Source organism: Gadus macrocephalus, chromosome 21 (genome assembly GCF_031168955.1).
Source record: "Gadus macrocephalus chromosome 21, ASM3116895v1".
NCBI lineage: Eukaryota > Metazoa > Chordata > Actinopteri > Gadiformes > Gadidae > Gadus > Gadus macrocephalus.
Window position 1 is genome coordinate 14,112,467 of NC_082402.1, and position 17,500 is coordinate 14,129,966.

General features: G+C 48.1%; 1 protein-coding gene and 1 long non-coding RNA gene across 3 annotated transcripts in view; both read left to right on the top strand.

The window, feature by feature from the left end:
- The window catches only part of vta1 (vesicle (multivesicular body) trafficking 1), a 36,454-nt gene extending 19,295 nt beyond the window's left edge, over window positions 1-17,159 (top strand). Inside the window, exons 6-8 of one of the 2 annotated variants that reach the window (XM_060042556.1) lie at window positions 6,117-6,380; window positions 7,186-7,263; window positions 15,365-17,159. In XM_060042556.1, coding sequence (XP_059898539.1) covers window positions 6,117-6,380; window positions 7,186-7,263; window positions 15,365-15,510 — 488 coding nt within the window. In that variant the 3' untranslated portion in view covers window positions 15,511-17,159. The remainder of the gene's footprint in view (window positions 1-6,116; window positions 6,381-7,185; window positions 7,264-15,364) is intronic. The other variant, XM_060042557.1, reaches the window with a different exon arrangement.
- Window positions 11,104-12,030, top strand: LOC132450435 (uncharacterized). The gene is made up of 3 exons (XR_009523832.1): window positions 11,104-11,190; window positions 11,234-11,385; window positions 11,439-12,030. It is a non-coding gene; the product is annotated as an uncharacterized LOC132450435 (long non-coding RNA).
- Window positions 17,160-17,500: the final 341 nt, after the last annotated feature.

Genomic DNA, 17,500 nt, shown 5'->3' on the forward strand with positions numbered 1-17,500 from the left:
CGGGGACAGGGTGGGTAGCTTACCCGCATCCCCACAAAGTGTGTGTGTGTGTGTGTGTGTGTGTGTGTGTGTGTGTGTGTGTGTGTGTGTGTGTGTGTGTGTGTGTGTGTGTGTGTGTGTGTGTGTGTGTGTGTGTGTGTGTGTGGGGCTGTTGAACTGTTGTCCCTCGGTTGATTTTCCCCTCCATTCATTCTCCTTCAGTATCAACAGCACAACATGTTCCACTTGTGTAACATGAACTGCTAACCAGAGCTCTTTAAGAGCAGAGGTTTCCATCCATACCAGCCAGTGTGATGCATTGAGATCATTAGCATTCTGCACAACTCTAAGTGAACAACAAGGTAAAAGTTCTCCTGAGGATTTTGAAGTCAACAACTTCCTCACCAGTGCAGCATAAGGATCAAATCAGTTTGGATAGGACTAGTACGGGGTGGAACCAGGCCTGAATACAGATGCTGGTTGAAATGGTAGATTTTCAAAGTAAAGGTTTTGCTTACTGTCTGCCACCCCTACCGTGATGGCCTCAGTTCAGTAAGTTCAGCAACCCATTGACCCAACCTGTTTGACATCGGGGCTCGATCAATCAGAAGTAGTGTGGTTGATTCAGGTGATGGTCTGATAACAGGCAGCAGTGTTGATGAAGAAATGCAGGCTATATGCTCTATTAATACTATAGCCCCCATGAAGAGAGACAGGTATGCAGAGCGACATACATCCTCTTAAGGCAGACAGACCCATAGTATGTGCACAACTTTACCATATGTTTCGTGGCAGGTTTCCCACTGTATCTGGTATCAATTATCTGTACATTCCTGCTGTGTGTGTGTGTGTGTGTGTGTGTGTGTGTGTGTGTGTGTGTGTGTGTGTGTGTGTGTGTGTGTGTTGGCGTTCTCGTGTGTGTGAGTGTGTGCCTGCACATTTTCTCGTTCTAATGGTGTGTGTGTGTGTGTGTGTACATTTTTGCAGTCTATTCTGTTCTTGTGTGTGTATGTTGGCGTTTGTGTGTGTGTGTGTGTTGGTGTTTTCGTGTGTGTGTGAGTGTGCGGCTGCAAATTTTCGAGTTCTATCATGTTGTGTGGATGTTGGCGTTTCTGTGTGTTTGTGCGTGCTCGAATTCCCGTCACATGCCGCCATTTCTCTCCCAGGTGTCCTTTCCTCGGGAACCCCCCCCCTCCCCCCTCCTCTCCCCACCCGTGTGTGATCCGTGTTGCGCGAGCGTGACCCCCTCCTCTGTTGTGGGAGCCGCCTGTGGTCCCCCGCCCTCCTTCTCCCAGTGGTTCTGTCAGAGGGGCGCTGGGGAGACTGGGCCTCACCATTACTCATGTCCCGGTCTTCCACCGGCCGCTGGAGGGGAAAGCCCTCCTCGTCTCTCCTGCTGTGGCTCTCTCGACCCCCTTCTCGCCCCTCGCTGAAGTCTGTGCTCAAATCTCTCCGTCTGTCTTTTAGCACTCTCTTTATATGTATATATATATATCTCCTTTCTCTCTCCATCTGCCTCTCTTTCTCTCTCTGTATGTATCTCTGTGTCCTCTGTCCTCTTTTCCCTCTTCTCTTTCTCTCTCTCTCTCTCTATCCATCTCTCTGTATCTCTCCCCCTCTCTCCATCTGTATCTCTCCCTCTCTCTCTCTCCCTCTCTCTGCATCTCTCTCCCTCTCTGTCTCCCTCCCTCTTCTCTCTCTCTGTATCTCTCTGTATCTCTCTCCCTCCCTCCATCTGTATCCCTCCCTCTCTCTCTCTCCCTCTCTCTGCATCTCTCTCCCTCTCTGTCTCCCTCCCTCTTCTCTCTCTCTGTATCTCTCTGTATCTCTCTCCCTCCCTCCATCTGTATCCCTCCCTCTCTCTCTCTCCCTCTCTGCATCTCTCTCCCTCTCTGTCTCCCTCCCTCTTCTCTCTCTCTGTATCTCTCTGTATCTCTCTGTATCTCTCTCCCTCCCTCCATCTGTATCCCTCCCTCTCTCTCTCTCCCTCTCTCTGCATCTCTCTCCCTCTCTGTCTCCCTCCCTCTTCTCTCTCTCTGTATCTCTCTGTATCTCTCTCCCTCCCTCCATCTGTATCCCTCCCTCTCTCTCTCTCCCTCTCTGCATCTCTCTCCCTCTCTGTCTCCCTCCCTCTTCTCTCTCTCTGTATCTCTCTGTATCTCTCTGTATCTCTCTCCCTCCCTCTAGCTCTCTCCCTAGTGACTCAGCCAGGTTCATCGAGAGGCTTGTTGTTCTTCGACATCCCTTTCTCTGCAGATCAGCTCTGAGTGCACCACCACTCCCATCCAAATCCATTTCTTACACTGAAGCACAAAACACGCAGACACACACAGACATTTCCGTGTTCTACTGTGTAGAACACGGTCTCCTTCTACTTAAAAGGAGACTAAATGTGTTGACGCTGAAAATGTTTGCGACTTGCAGCGAATTCTTTAATAAATTGATGTGAGCGGAGGACAAATACAGAAACGGAAACGCAACACAGAATCTGCTCCATTGACAATATGTTGAAAAAGCATAAAAGTCACGTGATTTAGATATTGCACAATCATTGCAATTCTCTGCTCAGAAGAGGTTGATGTATGTGTTGCAAGGTGGCTGCCACGCTGCCCATGACAGGCTTTTACTGGGCGCCTCCACCACTAGCACCCCGGGTGGTGATGTTGAAATGATGAAAAACGGTTTATCGTAGGTAAACCGGTCCAGTTTGAAGATAATTATGCAAGCAGGACATGTCTGCGTGTTGTTTGTTAGTTTAAACGCTTGCGTACTGATTGCTCGATGCACAACAGGTGTGCGGCCTCACCCAGTCCGATCCGTCTGACTCCGTCCAGGTGAGGCTGCTTCAACCAGCCATCATCCACACACACACACACACACTCCACAAATTGTCCTCCACATTGTTTGATATCGCCAGGTGCACTTCATTATATATTTCATTATTATTGTCTGTCAGAAACAAAACGGAACGCTGTACATGTTCCCCGGCCGCAGAGCCAACGCAGAGGAGGAAGACTGGTGTTTAAGCTCTGGGAGGACATGTCCCCCGCAGAGAAGGACGACTGGTGTGTAAGCTCTGGGGGGGGCCGTGCGTATTGGCCTGCCCTCGGGTCCCCAGCAGAACGAGGGGTGTGTGAGGGACGTAGGAGGGGCGTGGGAGAGGTGAGGGGCGTGTGAGGGGCGTGTGAGGGGCGTTGGAGAGGTGAGGGGCGTGGGAGGGGCGTTGGAGAGGTGAGGGGCGTGGGAGGGGCGTGGGAGGGACGTGTGAGGGGCGTGGGAGAGGTGAGGGGCGTGGGAGGGGCGTGGGAGGGGCGTGGGAGGGACGTGTGAGGGGCGTGGGAGAGGTGAGGGGCGTGGGAGGGGCGTGGGAGAGGTGAGGGGCGTGGGAGGGGCGTGGGAGAGGCGTGGGAGAGGTGAGGGGCGTGTGAGGGGCGTGGGAGGGGCGTGGGAGGGGCGTTGGAGAGGTGAGGGGCGTGGGAGGGGCGTGGGAGGGACGTGTGAGGGGCGTGGGAGGGGCGTGGGAGAGGTGAGGGGCGTGGGAGAGGTGAGGGGCGTGGGAGGGGCGTGGGAGGGGCGTGTGAGGGGCGTGGAACCCTGCGAATATCCGCCTGATCGCTAGACTGGGATGTGTAGGATTCAGCCCTTAGGCCGCTCCCATTGACGTCTGAACCCAGAGCCTGGCCCATTCCCCTCAGTGCCTGGCCCATTCCCCTCAGTGCCTGGCCCATTCCCCTCAGTGCCTGGCCCATTCCCCTCAGTGCCTGGCCCATTCCCCTCAGAGCCTGGCCCATTCCCCTCAGTGCCAGTCCACCCACGTCTTTACATTAGTCGGGGGCGGCGCTGTGTAACTTAAGCAGCGTAGACATCAGTTTGGTTCAAGTTGTGATTTTCCGACCTTTATCGCCCCGGACAAACTGTTTTTTCATTTAAATGAGAGGAACAAACCCTGCGCGGCCTGGCCCATGGGTGACTGGGTTTTAATCCTCACAACAAATTACAGATGACAAAAGTAAGCGCTGAGGGGAACAGAGTGCAGCTTCAGATGAGGGCTCCTTGTGTGCCTTGGGTAGCAGAGCATGGCATCAACACTGTCAGGATTAGGGGTTTCCTTTCCCACTCAGACCACCCACTACATATACTCCCAGCATTTTGTATTGTGGGGCATTGGGCATCCTCTGAACGTCACGTTGAATATACGTAAACTTAACTGAACCCCTGGTGTACTACCAGCCTACCCTGTGGGCCTGTACCAACTGGTTATCTGTCCGCCATATATCTGGGTGGGTTCTCCCACTTGTGGTGTATTGAAATGAGATGGCTGAAAATGGCGCACTGAGTTTTATTGGATTTTGTAGAGCTAACAGATTAAGGGCGACAGGAACTTTTAACACACTGAATCTGTGTCAAGGGGTGTTACCATCTAACCCTTACATCAGTTACCTCATCAGCACACGCTTACGCTCTGATGTCATCAGTGGCCCCGGGCTTCCTCATTGGCTGTCGGCGCGCCAAGTGTTGATTACCATCAGGGCACACCCTGTGGGCCTCCCTCAGGCCCTCACTCTGGTCCTCCCTCCGGCCTGTTGCAGTCCCCATCCTGTGGTGTCGTGATCGTGGACCGGTTCACGTTAGTGAACTGTAGCCCTCTCCAAGCATTGGTGAAAGACTATGGTTTTTACCAGTGGAATTGTGTCCCCCAGTAGAATACTTTGGTTGTACTCGGCAGCTCCCAGTGTCCAACCAGTAACACTTTCTCCAGAGAGCCAGCAGCTGTCAAGTCTGAGTCTGGTCGGCCTCGTCCCCGTCTCCCAGCCTCGCACTTGCAGTGTGCATCTTAAATCTAGAGGGATAGAAGTTATTCAACACATTAAACTCCTAAGAATTATGGCGATCTGACACTGGGAACTGAAGAGGCGATCACTGGTGTGAGTCCAGTGTGTCTTGCGGTGCACTCCTGCCCAGGGGATGAGGCTTCCAAGCAAAGCCGTCAGGCATCAGCACGTCTCTCTATAAAGCAAGCGGTTATTTCTTCACAATAGGCTAATTGCAAAGTACCCTGCCCTAAACAATAGCCTGACTAATCGCAACTAAATGGGATACGGCTACGATACTGGATGCCAATTGATTATAATGCTTGTTCAAAGTGTATCCGCTAGCACTTCAACAGTAAAAGAGCAGTTCAAACACTGAGTATTAAGTGTGGATCCAGTGTGACTGTAACGCATGCTGCATATAATACAGGGTCACCTGTGTTTAGATCTGTGTGCATTGGTGGAATCTATCGCAGACTTTTTTTCAACCACCAAAAAGGCGCCAACAAAAGCGTGTGCAAGAGTTCACTCGTTAAGATTAAGGCTGTGTATTCGGTTGGGGGATTTCTAGCATCTCTAATACATACCATTGGATAAATAGATGTTATCTATGCAGGAGTTAGGCCAGCCATCTCCGTTGTAGGGAACAGTCAACCACTCGTAACTCCTGCAGGATATACATATATATATGAGAGAGAGAGAGAGAGAGAGAGAGAGGGCTGAGCAGATCAATGTGCTGTTGCTTTGCAGTGAAATAACCCTTTACTAGATTTGATTCGATTTGATGTTAAGTCAAATCTAATTGATTAAGGAAGAAAAAAATGATCCGTCACCAAATATACTTTGGCGGCTGTTCATTTACATAAGCACCCTGCCCAAGGACAGTCTGAACGGGGAGCAGCAGGGAATCTTAGAGGTCACAATAAACAAATCTGGAGGAAACACGCTGGGCCAGCAAAACATGTTTTCTTTTGATGAGGTGTGGCTGCTGAGGAGGCAGCTAGTGTTACAGTCCTGGAAGAGGGGAACCACCCCCCTTTGAACTCAATGTTATGCTCTTTCTTTCTTAATCCTTCTTTCTTGAGTTATTTTTCTTCCTTTGCCCTTGTCGTTTCTTCATACTTTTATTATTTCTCACTCCTCATGTCTCCTTTATTTCTGTGGTGTCAGGCAATTTTAAAGTGAATGTTAATTTAGTCTATAAAGATTATGGTTTTGAAAGATTTAAAATTACTTTTATTCTCTCTCTCTCTCTCTCTCTCTCTCTCCCTCCCTCCCTCCCTCCCTCCCTCCCTCCCTCCCTCCCTCCCTCCCTCTCCCTCTCAGATGAGGAGGAAGGAGCCGACGGGGGTTTCTACGACCCGGGCCCCTCATCGGGGGGCTCGTTCAGGGGCCCTCAGCCCCAGGTTCCTCCGGACCAGGGTGCCCTGGGGCCGGGGGGACCTGCCCCAGGAATAGGCTTCACACCTGGGCCAGGTCCAGGGCCCATGGGGCCTCCGGTGGGGCCCGGCTCCAACTACAACAACATCCACATCCCCCCCGGCGCCCACGCCCCGGCCAACACTCCAGCAGAACTACCTCCGGCAGCAGGTGAGACACACACACACACACACACACACACACACACACACACACACACACACACACACACACACACACACACACACACACACACACACACACACACACACACACACACACAGGCATACAAGCATACAAGCATACATGCATACACACATACATAAATAACGCACACACACACACACATTCGCACACACACAGGCAAGGATACACACACATGCTCACATGCATCAACGCTCAGGCGCACACACACTCATACATACATTCACACTGACGCATGCGCACACAAGCACGCACATATTCATGCACGCATACACATGAACACATGTACACAGACCCCCGTAAAAAAAACACATGTGAACAAATACACACAGACACACACAGTGTTGGAGTGTCAGCGCTGCTCCCAACACTGGCGGTGGTGGGGGGGGGGGCCTCTGACCAAACGGGGTTCTTTATTTAACACACACACTGTGTGGCTCGCTGCTGCATCGATGTTGGGCTTGCATGTTTGTGTGTGTGTGTTTGTTTGTGCGTGTTCGGTGTCTTCTTTTAAGAACTTGTGTGTGTGTGTTTTTGTTGGTAAAGTGTGAGTTTGTGTGTGTTGCCACTGCTTGACTAATCACTGCGGGCTTATCTCTCGATGCAGTGCACTCCATCCAGTATCAGAGCACCGCACTGCGCCACATAAATCATCATTCATTGCATCAATCTTCTGTTTCTCTCACTATGATAGGCTGATGTCTTAACATGTCTGAGCCGTGATTGGCGGACCCTTTGACGTGTGTTGACGTTGAGTGTTTTGATTGGACAGGAGGGCCAGAGAGACCCATGCCTCTGCCCAGATCAATGCCAAGTACGGACCCCGCACTGCTTAGCGCCACACAGGAGGGTGAGAACACACACAGCTAGTCACTCACACATGAACACACACACTTATTTATTATTATTTATTTATATAACGCACGCACACACACACACACACACACACACACACACACACACACACACACACACACACACACACACACACACACACACACACACACACACACACACACACACACACACACACACACACACACACACACACACACACACTTTACAATACACACTCTACATAAATTCACAGTTGCATATACACAGTCATGTGGCAATGCAGACAAGAAAGCACCCACTTGCATGGACAGACACTAGGGCTGTAACGATATGCGTACCGAAACCGAAACCGCGACACTCAAAGCCACGAACCTGTCTCGCGGTGTGAGAAGGCAGACACACCCTCCCTAACTCCCATTATTCCTCCAGTCCAGATCCAGCCACGTGATATGAGCTGGTAGTGCCAGGGTTTCCGTTGTCCGGTAATAGAAAAATTAAGTGTCAGGCAAAATTGTATCTCCCCGGTCAAATTGTCAGATTTAAATTTTTGCTAATAATCTGTCTCAATAGTAGTATGCTGACACCGCTCCTCTTATCGACGCCGTAAGTCTGCGACGAGATGCCCTCGCTGTGATGACAGCGCTCCGTAGCTACGGAGGATTGCATTTCTCCACAGCCGCCGAAGTCCTCATCTGCGATATGAACGAGTGGGCCAAGCGCGCAAAAGGAAATAGCCTGTGTGATCTCTGTCTCTAGTGTTTTGTGTGCTTTGACCGGCAGTTGGTCTGCTTATAGGTCGGAATGAAGTGGCCACCGATTATTGACAGGCTGGGTACTTTATTCTACCGCACCCGTTCGTTTCTTCACTAGACACACACACACATGCTACCGCTCGCTCTCATCGCTCGTCCACTCACTCGCTGACGTCACTCTCACACACACACACACACACTTACACACACGCACACACACACACTGCCATTCTCGCGCACACACATACACTACTCGTCACACTATGCCTCGTTATTGCGAATCAGACGTTCATGTTTCTTCCCATCTATTGAAAGTTAGGCTATTAAACATGTTGCATTCTATACGGCCTGATTATGTCATTATTTAAGCTACATAGCCTAATAAGAAGCGATAATAGGATATTTGACCGAAAACTAAACCTATGCAGGTCACATTCATCTGCACCGTTTTTTCTAGCAGGAACACTGATTAGTGCTACCAAACTATTCAAATTACTATCATTTATTTGACATTTTTTAGGTTTTTGCCTACCTGCAAGCATCCTCCAACTGCAATCTTTGGTTATTTATTTATTCATTTTGCTATACTTTAATAGTATTCTTTCTGTTAAAATCTGTTCAGTGTTCCAAATTATTTGTTATTAAATGTTACATTAAGTTAATTGTTATATAAGTGTTGTTTAAATAAATAAATAAATCGTGGGATGCATCGAACCGTGGGTCAAAAATCTTGATCAAACCGTGAGTTGGTGTATCATTACAGCCCTAACAGACACACAATCACTTCAGATTCAGAGGAGAGGAATTAAAATGAACTAGATTTGTATCTGTCATCTCTCTATCTCTGTATCTCTCTCCCTCTCTCCCTCCGATCTCTCCCTATCTCATCTCTCTGGGTTTCTGTCGCTGTCCTAAAGCCATCGTTGAAAGGAAACGCTCACTTCACTACCATCTGAAAACATCTGTGAATGACGACTGCCTATGCATGTTCACTCACCCTGTGTGTGTGTGTGTGTGTGTGTGTGTGTGTGTGTGTGTGTGTGTGTGTGTGTGTGTGTGTGTGTGTGTGTGTGTGTGTGTGTGTGTGTGTGTGTGTGTGTGTGTGTGTGTGTGTGTGTGTGTTAACGCTGACTATAAAAAAGAATGACCATGTTCATAGAAGATGAAGGCACAACTACAGCAGCTATTACAGAAAATCATGTGTTCGTGCATACATCTCTGTACTATTCCCCGTCAGTCAGACACAGTCAAACAGACAAATACACAGGCAGTCAGTCAGAGTCAGACATAAAAAGAAACAGTCAGTCAAGCAGACACAGAGAGAAAGACAGACAATCAGACAGACAAATAGACAAATAGACAAATAGACAGAAGACTCAGACAGACAGAGAAAAACACAGACAAACCGATAGATAGACAGTTACATAGACAGAAAGACAGGCAAGCAGACACCGAAACAGACAAACGGTCAGACAGAAAAAATCTGGCGGACACGGAATGACAGACAAGGGCCAGTTAATTGATCAACAGATAACGTAGATTATCTATTCTGGACATCACGCTAATCTGGACACTTCACTGTTTCTCCCGAATTCTATATCTTGATACTTCTTTGTCCCGGGCACTTCCCAGCTGCTTCCTGATGGGCATCGAGTCAGACAGCCTCAAAGTAATGCTGACTGGTTTAAGCATCGGCCAGCCAGCAAGCTGGCAGAAACGTTTTTAAGGTCTCCTAGAAATACTTGCCTTTTGCAAACATTGTTACATTATGAAGGGATACACACAAAAAAAAATGCAAACGAATGCAGCTGTCATGATAACTGTGAGAAAGTCATTGTAGCCCGGACACAGTGTCTACTTTTTCCACACGCTCTCTCCCACGTTTCTCCCTAGCAATTGGCTCAGAAAAGTGTAAAGCAAACTTTGGTATGCTTTTAAGATCTACCCCCAGAGACACATAATCCAATCAGGCTTATCTTTCCCTGCGTTGATATTTTCTGGGGCTCTTACTGTGAGTCCAGTACACCATGAGCCTACCATAGAGATCACACTGGGTTCCCACGCTACACCTGCTCTACTGGTTCTGCTCTACTGGTTCTGCTCTACTGGTTCTGGTCTACTGGTGGTTGTCTACTGGTTCTGCTCTACTGGTTCTGGTCCCCTGGTTCTGGTCCACTGGTTCTGATCTACTGGTTCTGCTCTACTGGTGCTGGATGACTCGTGGTGGTGTACTGGTTCTGGTCTACTGGTGCTGGATGACTGGTGGTGGTGTACTGGTTCTGGTCCACTGGTGCTGGATGACTGGTGGTGGTGTACTGGTTCTGGTCCACTGGTGCTGGATGACTGGTGGTGGTGTACTGGTTCTGGTGTACTGGTTCTGGTCTACTGGTGGTGGTGGTGTACTGGTTCTGGTCCACTGGTGCTGGATGACTGGTGGTGGTGTACTGGTTCTGGTGTACTGGTTCTGGTCTACTGGTGCTGGATGACTGGTGGTGGTGGTGTACTGGTTCTGGTCCACTGGTGCTGGATGACTGGTGGTGGTGGTGTACTGGTTCTGGTCCACTGGTGCTGGATGACGAGTAGTTGGAAGGAGGACTCTGATGTCTCTGTCTGCTCGATGGGGCATCAGAACCTCCCAGTCCTCCAGCGCTCTGGTGTGGTCCAGCTGGTCCTTCTTTCCTCCTCTCTCCACCCCTCTGTCCTCTGTTCATGTATCGGCTACTGTAAACACATTGAAACCCATTTTCTCTAGCAGAGTAAGTCCACTAAAAAAACCAAGGCCCATAATAAGCTCTGTACCACATGACAACACGGTTTCCATCAGCTCTCACCGTATCTGACTATAAATGGTCCGAGCTGGACGCCGTCTACAGGGAGGGTCCGGTCCGGGCTGGCAGGGGGAGATCAGGGCTGTCCGCTGCTTTAGGAGACATATTTATAACCTGGGGCAGGTTATAAATGTCCTGAGCAGGGACTGGGATGGTTAGAGTGGAGGGGCAGACTTGGAGTTTAAACAAGTAAGAAGATATAAAAAAACGAGATGTAAACGCAAACTAGGGACTCTTCACTGGTCCTCTCTCCACTCCCTGTCCTGCCAGCACCCTCCTCTTCTGTTTGGATCTCCCGTTCTATAAAGCTCTGCCCTACTGTACTGTAGTGGAGCGGAGTAGATTCAGTAGAGGTATAGAGTAGATTCAGTAGAGGTATAGAGTAGATTCAGTAGAGGTATAGAGTAGATTCAGTAGAGGTGGTGGAGTAGATTCAGTTGAGTAGATTCAGTAGAGGTAGTGGAGTAGATTCAGTAGAGGTATAGAGTAGATTCAGTAGAGGTATAGAATAGATACAGTAGAGGTAGTGGAGTAGATTCAGTAGATTCAGTAGAGGTATAGAGTAGATTCAGTAGAGGTATAGAATAGATACAGTAGAGGTAGTGGAGTAGATTCAGTAGTGGTAATGGAGTAGAGTACTTCATGTACCTTTCGATCAGCCAGAGACGGAGTGAGATTATATAAGAGAGAAAGTGAGAATGCATATACTGCAAATACTCTCTCCTCTACTCTCCTATGTACTGTAGTATAGTAAAGAAAAGTTGATTCCAGTAGAGGTATGAGAGTACTATCCTATGTACTGTAGTATGGTAGAGGGAGGTCCATTCAAGTAGAGTAGAGGGAGAAAAGAGTACTCCATGTACCTTTTGATCAACCCGATACGGAGTGAGAATTTAAGAGCTGGAGAGAGAATCAACCAAAGAGGCAGTTGTTAATGATGATGATGATGAGGATGATGAGGAGGAGGAGGGTATCTGCGGTCACCATCCTGCCCGCCAGAGCTGGTTCCGGGCGGCGTGCCCGTAACATCAGACCAGCGGTACGCCAGCCAGGGCTAGGCTATCATTAGCTCCACACCACTGTCACTCAACACCCTGCAGCCTAGCATTAGCCTGACCAACGCGCGGTTAGCCGTGGAGCTCAGGAGACAGACGCACACAGGAGAACGGAGGGAGAGGGAGAGAGAGGTGGGGAGGGGGAGAGAGGTGGGGAGGGGGAGAGAGAGGGAGAGAGAGGTGGGGAGGTGGAGAGGGAGAGAGAGGGAGAGAAAGGTGGGGAGGGGGCGAGAGAGGTGGGGAGAGGGAGAGAGAGGGGGGAGGGTCGCATTTACCGTAAACCAGCCTTTTGCAAGGGGGAAAACAGACAGTAACAGTTGCTTTGAGTAAGGCATGATGTAACCCCCTTCAGCTAATTCTACAGTTTGAAGGGAATCGCCCCTCACACACTTTGGTTAAGGTCAGATAAAAAATAAAAAAGGCTCTTATCAGGGATTGTCAGGAAGTGCTAATACTTTGACAACAGATTTTCCCTTTTTGGAAGGCACTGGCAGCATATTCTTCACAACTGTCCTCAAGGATAGGGAATGATTTTGACAGCAAAAATACGCATTATAATTTATATAACAGTTTTAGCGTTGCACCATTAATCTATCTTGCTGAGCAACGCACGAGTGGTGGTACAATTCAGCATTTGTTTGAAAGGTATTAGACTTATTAGCATTTAATGTGATTACCCCTTTCAACAGGTTATTATTTCTCTCTCTCTCTCTCTCTCTCTCTCTCTCTCTCTCTCTCTCTCTCTCTCTCTCTCTCTCTCTCTCTCTCTCTCTCTCTCTCTCTCTCTCTCTCTCTCTCTCTCTCTCTCTCTCTCTCTCTTAATCCCCCTCTGGGGAAGATGCTGTCAGCGTATTTTTGCCGTTCTCGCGCCAGTTATTTTGAGGAGGGGAAAATGTATTTCATCATGGGGATTATGCTGGGATTGTGAACGTCTCTGTATCACTTTGGGTCTCTTTCCCCCTATATTGGCTGAACCCCCCCCATGTTGTACAGGCTGTGTTAAAGGACAGAAAGAGAAACCTTTAGGTCTATGTCGATCTGCCTTTACCTCTGGGACCAATGAGAAACCCTCAAAGGCTTGCATTTAGTTTTACATTCTAAACCTATGATATCATCACTGTTGAACGTGATCAACATATGGGTGGATAAAGATCACAATTAATCAATCCCATTATGAAGAATGTCTCCTAACTTTGATGAATTAAAAAGTTAATGTCTCATGACATTATGTCATGAAATTTGGATAAACAAAGTATGATGGAACCATTTGTGCGGTTAAAACAAGTATAAGTTTAATAATATAATAATAAAAGTTCAAACTAATTAATTTAGCAGTTCAGTGGGCTAGCTGTTAGCTGCTAGCTGATCAGTTGAAGATCTCTCTTGGGTCCCAGATCCTCCTCCTGGTCAGCTGTGGTTTGTGTTCTACCACAGCGTGCGTTATGAATATGAATCAACTCTAAACTTTAAATGTATTTTTCACAATAAGTTCCAGAACGAACACGGCCAGAGCAGCAACGGCCGTGAATGCAAATGGTAGAATCCGGAAATAAAGGAGTTATCCGTGTCAGTAGCCCGGTGGCTTTCCTCATTTATATTTAATCTAGTACATATTGTTCGCACCGCGTGTTGGAAAATTGGAGCCCTGAGGCCTTAAAGTGGGCGGGGCCTGGTATCCATATGCATGCATGCATGAATTCGTGTTCTGGTTTTGGATACATGCCCAGCATATAAAACTGTGTGTGTGTGTGTGTGTGTGTGTGTGTGTGTGTGTGTGTGTGTGTGTGTGTGTGTGTGTGTGTGTGTGTGTGTGTGTGTGTGTGTGTGTGTGTGTGTGTGTGTGTGTGTGTGTGTGTGTGTGTGTGTGTGTGTGTGGTTTGAATTAAGGTGGTTCTCTAGAGAGGGGTGAAGAGGTGTGTGAGAGGTAGAGGGCTGTAGGAAAGGGGAGTGAGAAGTTGGGCTGTTTGGTTCCTTGAGAGAGAGAGAGTGGGATGGGGGGAGAGAGAGAGAGATGCACATGAGGCTGTGTCGACGTGAGCATTTGAATACTAATGCTTGATTGAGGTGGAAATATTTTGTCATTTTCCCCTCTGGGATTAATAAAGCCCTCCAGAGCATTATAACAAAACATGAATATTGAAATGAGAAAAACATGAACGCACAGATGTTTCTGGAGTTGTCGGAACGTGGGACAGTGGTTCTGGGATTGAGGGTTTGATTCCAGCTGGAGAGTTCCAACCCCAATCCACAGAGAAAAATAAATATAGACATGGATGAAAGTGCTGCGAAAACACTAAATAGAAAACAGTTGTATAACTTTTCACTAACTACAGACAGAGACATGAGTTTACTTTAGGGGAAAGTGCTGATTTTTGCGCAGACCAAGACAATGACAATAAATAGCAGAGTGAAAGACTATAAACAACTGGAGAGAGATTGAAAGCCTTTGTGTGTGTGTGTTTGACCAGATGATCTCATTGGGAGTGGTCGGTCCCAATGGATGGAGAGAGAGAGACAGACAGACACAAAGACAGATGGCAAGGATAGGTCGTACAACATCCATTGTCTGGACTTGTGTGTTATCTTGTTAATGCCTTGCTCAGAGGAGCCCTGGTGATGAGGAAGTTCAGGGAATTCTTCGTTCAGATGTTTTGAGCGAGCGACTTTAAGGCTGTGTGTCTGGACTTTTAAGTTTGTGTGTGGGTGGGTCTAACAATTTGTTTTGTGTTCATGCATGGGCATGTTTGCATGCATTCGGCCTTTCTGTCACGCTTGTTCATGGCTCTTCCCCTGACACAAGGTGTGGGTTGCATCTCGTCAAACAATCAGTTAAGCTTTAGTGTGTGTGTCTGTATACGGTATATATTCTTATATATGGTAAATTCCTCTCTCCTCCCTCCCTCTTCCTCTCTCCTCCCTCCCTCCCTCCCTCTCCCTTGCATCGCTCATGCCAGTTTGAGGGATCTGTTGGAATGATAAATGCATTACTCTGCCAAGCCTTTACAATTATGTATAATGTGTTCTCATGCTCTCTCCTCTTCCTCTACCTCTCTCTTTTCCTCGCTCTCTCCCTCCACTACCCATCCCATCCCACTTTTTCTTATTTTTGGAGTATTTCTCCGTTCCCCTCTTCTCTTCTTACCCTCCTCCTTCATCTCCGCATTTATTCTCTATCTCCATTTCTCTTTTTCTCTCCATTTCACTCTCCCTCTCCCTCCCCTCTCACATTCCCTAAACTCTATATTTATATTTCTCCCCCCTCAGCCTACCTCACTTACTGTTGTGCAACCTCCCCCTCTATCTCTCTCTCACCCTATGACTCTCCCTCCTACTCTCAAATCAATTCGACTTTGTCTTACCCTGCTACATCTCTCCCCTTTGCCCCCTTGCCTCACCCCTCTCTCCCTCCCTCCCTCCCATCTCTCTCTCTCTCCCTCCACCCCTCAGTCGTCTAAAGGTGCCTCTGCTCCTCCCTGCAGGTGGCGTGCGGCTCACCCCCGACGACTTCACGCTCGCCCAGAAGTACTGCAAGTACGCGGGCAGCGCCCTGCAGTACGAGGACACCGCCACCGCCGTGCAGAACCTCCAGAAGGCCCTCAGGCTCCTCACCAGCGGCAAAGAATGAAGTGCTTTGTCCTCTCTCTCTTCCTCTCTCTCTCTCTCTCTCTCTCTCTCTCTCTCTCTCGGTGTCTCTCTCTCGCTGAATATCTCTCTTTCTCTCAATGTCTTTCTCTCTCGCTCCTCCTCCTCATTTCTCCACCGACCCTTCCATCTTTGCACCCCCACCTATAGCCTCACTCTCACTCTCTCTCACTCGCTCTGGTTCGCCGGTCTGGTGTGAACTGTTCGTGTTGCAGCAGCACGCATGCACCCGCGGGACTGTCTGTGGGCGCAGTTAACGAGACGCATGCCCCTCTCCAAACACCACACACACACACACTCGCTACACCCGCACACATACATGGTCTGATTGACACACACACACACACACACACACACACACACACACACACACACACACACACACACACACACACACATGCATTAATGCCCACTCCCACACACACAAGCACAGACCGTACACACGCTCAGACAAATGCTCACACAGACATCATCACACACACACACACACATACACACACACACACACGAACACACCCACACTCACACACAAACTCCCGGCCTGCCCTTGGATGAGGACACGATGTAAATGGCTGAATTATTTTAGACAATGTCTGCCTATGTCCATCACTGTGCTGACTGACTGACTGACGGGCTGATTTACTAAGTGAAAGATGGGCTTGAATGACCGCATGACCGCTTGACTGGCCTGCTGACAGGTTCTTAACTGTTGGGCCAGAGTACAGGCTTCCTGACCTTTAGGTCAAAGGTTAACTTGCCCATCAGTTCTACGTTTCTGTTTAATAGAAGTTCTTTGAAGTCGGCTCAGAAACGAAGAGGCTTGACCCATCCAATTAACTAACGACCTTGAACCCCACTCAGAGTGTTCTGCCCGGTGCCTCGGATATGTCCCCTCGTTGATTGGCCAGCAGAATGTATGCCTGGATAAATGCTGCCAGACCATCCTCTCTTCTGATTGGACGACACGGACAAACCACACGCTTACTGCTTTTTCGGACACTGATCAGACCCTTCCAGACATTCTGCCTAACAAAGACCTGTGGTGGACCAGCTCAGACGGAACGTGGACTGTCCCTGACGTTCGCCCTCGCAGATGCAAATCCCAACTGACTTCCCCTCCATTCAAACCTTTGACATATTCTTATTTTTTTATACAACTTATAAAGCAAAGTAGGCAGCGGTCATCAAAAGTCTTCAGTCATATTAGTCAACACTAAACTGCTTGACATGTTTAAAACTCATGCTACCTTTTGCTATTGGGTATAAGCTCTGACAATATATGATGGGGTCATTATTTTACTGAATGAACAATTCTTTAGTGGGCAAGTTTAAATTGTGGGCGGTACACTTTCTACCCTTCATGGGTTATTGTTTTAATATTTTGAATTAACATTTTGAAAAGCCTAAAATGCGTATCACTTTCTCTGTATATGTTGATGCAAATCGTTTTCTATTATTTTGCCTTGTTTGGGAAGGGTTAATGAGAGTGGTTGTAGTTTCCTTAACTCTAATATTTCGGCTGTTATTTAATGGTGATATTATGGTCTGTCAGTGGCTCGGATCTCCATGGAGACACACCCTCTGTCCGGGCCCATTCTGAGATTCTTGGAATAAAAGATTTGAAATTAAAACGATAGGCCTATATGTCTTTTGATTTTCTCTGTTGTCATCATGTACTCTGATTTTTTTCTTCCTTTTCTTTCTTATTTCGTTTTTCTAAAACGTTTTTCTTTATTTTTGTGTGTTTCTGTCGGTCTTATCGATTGGTCCCCTGTCTGACCCTCTCTCTCTAATATTGTAGGTAACTTTTATATTTACCATAAAGACTAAAGTCTGAGGCCATCTGGATGCGTTCCCTGTAATAGTTGAAGTGCAATAACAACTTATCACTAGTTCTACTGTTACCCAAGATTGCCGCCTAACCTTTTAATCAGCAGCAGTGTTGTTGGGAGACTTGGTCGCCGTGGTGACTA